This window comes from Triticum aestivum, chromosome 7B, assembly GCF_018294505.1.
Source record: "Triticum aestivum cultivar Chinese Spring chromosome 7B, IWGSC CS RefSeq v2.1, whole genome shotgun sequence".
Classification (NCBI taxonomy): domain Eukaryota; kingdom Viridiplantae; phylum Streptophyta; class Magnoliopsida; order Poales; family Poaceae; genus Triticum; species Triticum aestivum.
Window position 1 is genome coordinate 696,915,066 of NC_057813.1, and position 5,902 is coordinate 696,920,967.

General features: G+C 47.2%; 1 protein-coding gene across 1 annotated transcript; it reads left to right on the top strand.

Annotated features, from left to right (window-relative positions):
- Nucleotides 1–2,474: 2,474 nt before the first annotated feature.
- On the top strand, nt 2,475–5,121 carry LOC123160871 (putative FBD-associated F-box protein At5g56400). The gene is made up of 3 exons (XM_044578720.1): nt 2,475–3,637; nt 3,857–4,036; nt 4,574–5,121. Exons 1-3 carry the CDS (start codon nt 2,636–2,638, stop codon nt 4,865–4,867), a joined length of 1,476 nt encoding a protein of 491 aa, XP_044434655.1. The 5' UTR covers nt 2,475–2,635; the 3' UTR covers nt 4,868–5,121.
- Nucleotides 5,122–5,902: the final 781 nt, after the last annotated feature.

The following is a 5,902-nucleotide window of genomic DNA, read 5'->3' on the forward strand; positions in this document are numbered from 1 at the left end:
CTATGGACCCGAAGGTCTGTGGTAAACTACTCACAACTCATCGGAGGGGCTATCGTGTTGATGTAGAAGCCCTCTGTGGTCAATTCCCCCTCCGACGGAGCGTCGGCGAAGGCTCCAAGATGGGATCTCACGGATACATAAGGTTACGGCGGTGGAAATTGTGTTTCGGTGGCTCTCTAGATGTTTTCGGGGTACGTAGGTATATATAGGAGGAAGAAGTACGTCGGTGGTCGCTCGAGGGGCCCAGGAGACAGGGGCGTGCCCAGGAGGGGTGGGCGTGCCCTCCTATCTCCTGGCCGCCTCGATTGCTTATTGACTTGCACTCCAAGTCCTCTGGATCACGTTCGTTCCAAAAATCACGCTCCCGAAGGTTTCATTCCTTTTGGACTCCTTTTGATATTCCTTTTCTTCGAAATACTGAAATAGGCAAAAAAAACAACAACACGGGCTGGGCCTCCGGTTAGTAGGTTAGTCCCAAAAATGATATAAATGTGTAAAATAAAGCCCATAAACATCCAAAAGGGGTAATATAATAGCATGGAACAATCAAAAATTATAGATACGTTGGAGACGTATCAGGGGGACGCTGGGAAGAGGTACGGGAGGCGACGGCTAGGGTTTCGCCAACCGCCCACGGGAATCTGGCCCTCATTATGAGTGTAAGCACTCATACCAGTAGTCGTACCAGGCACCCTCGGCTCCCCCTCAATACAGGAATGAACTTCGTAAAGGGCATCGACGCATCAGAGAGACCCAGCTTCTGTCACCACTACTAGAAGAGAGGCCGAAGAGATCCGAGAAGAAGAAACACCAGTGATCATTTTCGTCTTTTTTCCCTCTTCATTCCATTTCATCGCATCATCACCATTCTTAGAGGAATTCCAAGTTGTAAGATCAGGGTGTATAACTCTGTTCATACTCATGTGGAGATTGCGGCTTGTTTAATCATTCATCTTATTGTGGATCGTCACGGTATTATCGATGTGATTTTCATTGAATCATTCTCTATAGTGATTTCTTATTCTTCTACGATGCAAGAATAATCACCCCTAGGCGGTTGGTAGCACCTTCTTCTCTGTTGGCCACTGCTCGCTCCACGACGATGAGCTGCTCATCAGCAGCACAAAACCCCATGAAGCCGACCCAAGGGCTTCGCCCGCGTTGACCTCCATGGCACCACAGCACGGCTAGAGCTATCGGCCTCCGTGTCGTGCTTCCCACGCTTGCTCTGTGGCGACCCGACGTGGCTGCCACGACTTTCACCAGCACAGCCGGCCATCGATCTCGGTATAAGGGGAAAAGCAGAGGAGAGGACAGAATTTCTTGCTGAAGCAAATGTAATCTAGCGATAGAGGACGAAATCACGGCGGGGAGGTTTCTGGGGGCTAACCATAAATGCCCCCTCCCCCTCCCTCCCCCAGCCGGTGTCGTGTATATAGCAGCAAAGAGGCAGCATATCCGGACACCGTATATTTTTTTATGGCCGAGCTAATATGCGGATCTACCGAAAACATAAATCCCGCGGGTCGGAATTTTTTGGATCAGAGGCCTTTTACACGACCTTCTAGCTAGATGCTCGCCGTAAGGCAATACATGAGGCTATATTTCAGAGTACCCAAGCGACCCATAGCTTTATAGAGAGGTTTCTAAAAGACCTATCCTTGATCAACGTCAAACCGAGCACTCCAGCTCGGAATGTCACACCCCATCAAGCAAACCAGAAGCCAAAAAGGCCCCCTGCTGGATATTGCAAAATCCACGTGGACGGGGGAGTAAGTGGAAGAAGAGGAGGATCTGCAACCGCAGTTTGCAGAGATGCAGAGGGAAATTTCTTGGGCAGCTCGGCCCTAGTTATTGAAGGAGTTATTGATCCGGCCACCCTTGAAGCAATCGCATGTCGTGAGGCACTAGCACTTGTTGAAGACCTTCTTATCCAATAGTTTGTTGTAGCATCCGATTGCAAGCAAGTCATCTCAGACATCCACAAAAGCGCCAGAGGAGCATATGGGGCGGTCATTAGTGAGATTAATAGTCATTTGTTATCTCTCAGGGATGTTTGGTTTCAGGGGCTTTTTTGTGTTGGGACTAAAAAAAGTTCCTAGCAAACCAAACAAGGGGGGACTTTTTTGGGACTTTTTGCTAAAAGTCTTTAGAAGCACCTCCTTGAGAGTATTTTTCAAAAAATCCTAAGGACTAGAAAAAGTCCTAAGACTAGAGAACCAAACACCATCTCAATTGCACCTTTTCTTTTGAGTCTCCTGTTGTGAACTATGAAGCACATAGTTTAGCTAAATTTGCTTTCTCTAGAGGTCCAGGACGCCACGTTTGGTTTGGCACTCCGCATGACCTGAGACGTATCCCACTTGGTGTGGCTTTTGATGAATAAATCAGGTTTTTACCTTAAAAAAAATAGCTAAGCAAATCCCGTCTAAAAAAAGCTAAGTAAATCCGAATATAATAAGTCCGAAAGCTCTCCGTCCAGCTCCGGCCTCCCCCGATTCACCGAGAAATCCCCAATCCCTGGAGAACCCTAGACCCCAAATCCACCGAGTCCAGCTCCAGCCTCCCCCGATCCACCGGCGGCCGGCAATGGTGTGACCCGAGGTGCGCCACATCGCTCTTGGCTCCTGCTTCCATGGAGCGCACGCGGGGGCATCGGCGGCGAAAGCTCTCCGTCGCCGCCGGCGTCGGCGTTGGAGGTGGTGAGGACCGCCTCAGCGCGCTGCCGGACGACGTCCTCATCCACATCCTCCTTAAGCTCCGCGACGCCCCCGTCGCCGCTCGGACCAGCGTCCTCGCCCGCCGCTGGCACCGCGTCTGGGCTCTCCTCCCGGAGCTCCATTTCCCTGTCGGCACTGACCCCGACCGCATCCGCGCCGCCCTCACCGCCCATGATGCGCCGGCCCTCCGCCATCTCTTCGTTGCAGGCATCGAGGCCACCCCCGAAATCGCTGCGGCATGGCTCCCCATCGCCGCGCGCCGCCTCTCTGGTGTCCTGCATTTCAAGAACACGGGGGCCATGAATGAGGCCCCCGCCGGGGAAAGAGGTACCTTGAAGCTGCCTTGCTTCGAGAAAGCAGCCAAGGTCGTGCTCGATCTACATTCTATTGGCCTCACCCTGCCGCCTTCCGGCGAATTTACCCGGCTCACAGATCTGAAGCTGGTTCGCATACAGCTGCACGGTCCGTGCAGCCTCAGTGACGTTGTCTCTTCATCACGGTGTCCATCTCTGCGTCGCCTTTCCGTTTGCAGTGTCAGGGGTCTGGACAACTTCACAATCCAGTCGGAATCTCTCCTACAATTGGAACTGAGGAATTTGCATACCTTGCAGCAGCTCAATATCGTTGCCCTGTCTCTGCAAAAATTAAAAGTATTCCTTTGCTTCACCAATCCTTTGAATCAAAGTCAACCAGTTGCCAACATCTCAGCTCCTCAGCTGGTGACACTTGATTGGAGGGGTGCTTATGATCCTAGCTCTGTTTTGTTTAGCGAGATGCCAAATCTCCAACAACTGACCACCAATCCTCTTTGTCTGTATGGAGGAGATACAGTTTCTGCACGCAATCATCACAGCTTGATGCTTTCACAGCAATTTCACCATATCAGCAAACTTATTCTCATCCTTTTCTATCTGCCGGTATGTGAGTTAATCGATTATAACCAAATTTTGAGAGTTAAACTTGAGGAATATGTTGTTTGGAATACTTGCGAAGCCATACAAAATTGAAAATTCACAACAATGCACACAAAAGTGGACTTGTTTAATTAATGTGTGTTAGTCACTTTGTAGAAAAATGACATGTTTGTGTCCTTGTCCAACTATTGACCTATTGCATGACTTCCTATGAACCTGCAGGTCCGTGGCAACGAACGATTCTTGATGGAAGAGATGACAAAGTTGCCTAACATTACCATCTTGGGACTGGTTGTATTGGCATGTGGACATTCCTTTGGAGCCAGCTCATTCCATGTTCTCAAGATGTCTAGCGGTATAAGAGAGCTCACGCTTCAACTTGTTACTCGGAGGGACTCTAAGGTAACACTATACTTAGTTTAAAAGAAAATAGGCAGCAAGTAAGTTTGTGGGAAATCCCATTGCTTAGCAGCGAGTTGCCCTACTCTTGTTGTTGGTTAGGGTTAGATACTGAAGTGTTGCTTATCAAACTTGACAAAAGTAATATACTAGGATTCGTGACTGCAGTAGGTTTTATTTCAAAAGATTACAAGTCTGTTGGAAATGCCACAACAAATTGATGGGGTCATATTTCCAGCAAAAAATTGGAACCCTCATTTGATCTTCTATAGCAAATATAAAATCTTCTTTTATTTTTATATGGGTTGATGATAGCATGATACATCAGCATTCGTATAAGGTTTATAATCTGTTGGCTTTACGGTTTTCCATATGCATACAACAATTATACTTTCAGCAATATTCTGGCTCTAGATTAATTTGTCTGCTTTTATTCTTGACATATCTAAGAGTATCCATGCAGTCTAATAATTTCTAGTTTCATGTCTCTTATCTCAAACCATATCAGTTAATCTTAAGCTGTTATTCCTCTTGATTCAGGTGTGCCAACCAGGTTGCATTTGTGCTGAGCCATCAAATTGGGAAACTGAGGACCTCGTGCTACCTTGCCTCAAAGAAGTAGCAATCAATGGCCTGAGAGGAACTGAACATGAACTCGCTCTTGTGAAAAGGTTATTCAAGTGGGCGACAATGCTAGAAAGGGTGACAGTGATTTTCCATGACTCGATCACTGAAAGCAACGGCGAAGAGTTCCGCCAGTTGTTACTAAGCTTCTCTAGGCCAGCAATATGTATGGAATTCTCGCATTGCGGAGGAAGTTTATCATTTGACTAGGGCACCAACTTTGCCGATTTGCTATGGTTGTCAGTTCAGTATGGCGTGCTTTTGTGAGACTGAACTTTGATAACTTGTTGAAGTCCAGCAACTTGTTTCCAGCATTTCTGAGACTGAACTCTGGTAACATGTTTAATTCTAGAACTTATTTTCAGTACCCGTGAGACTGAACTGCTGTAACCTCATGTAACTTGTTAACTTGGAGACTTGGTTTTAGTATTTGTCGGGCTCAAGTGTAGTAGTAATTTGTTCAACTCTAGAAGCTTGTTTCCAAACTTCGAATGGCCGATTTTAAAGAGCTCTACAATATTGAGGTTCGTAAGAATCAGATTTGAGGAGAGAATACTTCTCACAATTTGGTGGCGCGAATTGGTTGCATGAATTCTTTGCATTTATGTACTTCGAATTGGTAACTTGTTCACTTAACGGGCAGAGATCGGTGCAGAAAACGGCAGTCTCATCTAGCTCAGTCGTTTTAGTTTTTTCAGTTCTTCCCTCTGCTGTGTGTGGGAAAGATGTTATAGGGCAGTCAAAAATGGGTTTTTGTCATTTTGTTTTTGCAGGAAAGTACGGGAAACAAGTCGCTACTGTTTTGTCACAGGAATCAAGTAGTTGAGTCTCGTGCAAACTAAAAGCGCAAATGAAAATCTATTTCAGCCGCTCAAGTATCAGAAACAAGTTATGATCTGCTATTTTTCTTTCCTCTCTCTCAAGGCGATAAGGGAAAGCATTCCTCCTCTCGATTCGCCTCCCCTCCGCCCGCCGCTCCGGCGACCGGTGGCAGGGAGGGCATTCCTGGCGCCTTGGTTTCGGTTAGTAGATATGTAGGGTTTAGTCATTGAATGGGCGGTGCTTGGACGGATAGCGGCGGGCTCCAATCCTCTGCAAGTTCTTAAGAGGGGCCGCGAAGTGCTTAAGAGCATCTCCAATACTTCACTAAAAAAACTCCCCCAATAACCACGTATTGGGGCTCCCAAATAACACTTTTTTGGTTATTGGGATGGATGCTCCAACAGTTCCCCAATAATCAATCTG

What these genes read in the sequence shown, in the direction of transcription:
- LOC123160871 (XM_044578720.1), top strand. Translation starts at nt 2,636, where the DNA reads ATGGAGCGCACGCGGGGGCATCGGCGGCGAAAGCTCTCCGTCGCCGCC. An exon ending in TCATCCTTTTCTATCTGCCG is followed by an intron (nt 3,638 to 3,856) that starts GTATGTGAGTTA and finishes ATGAACCTGCAG; the next exon opens with GTCCGTGGCAACGAACGATT. An exon ending in TTACTCGGAGGGACTCTAAG is followed by an intron (nt 4,037 to 4,573) that starts GTAACACTATAC and finishes CTCTTGATTCAG; the next exon opens with GTGTGCCAACCAGGTTGCAT.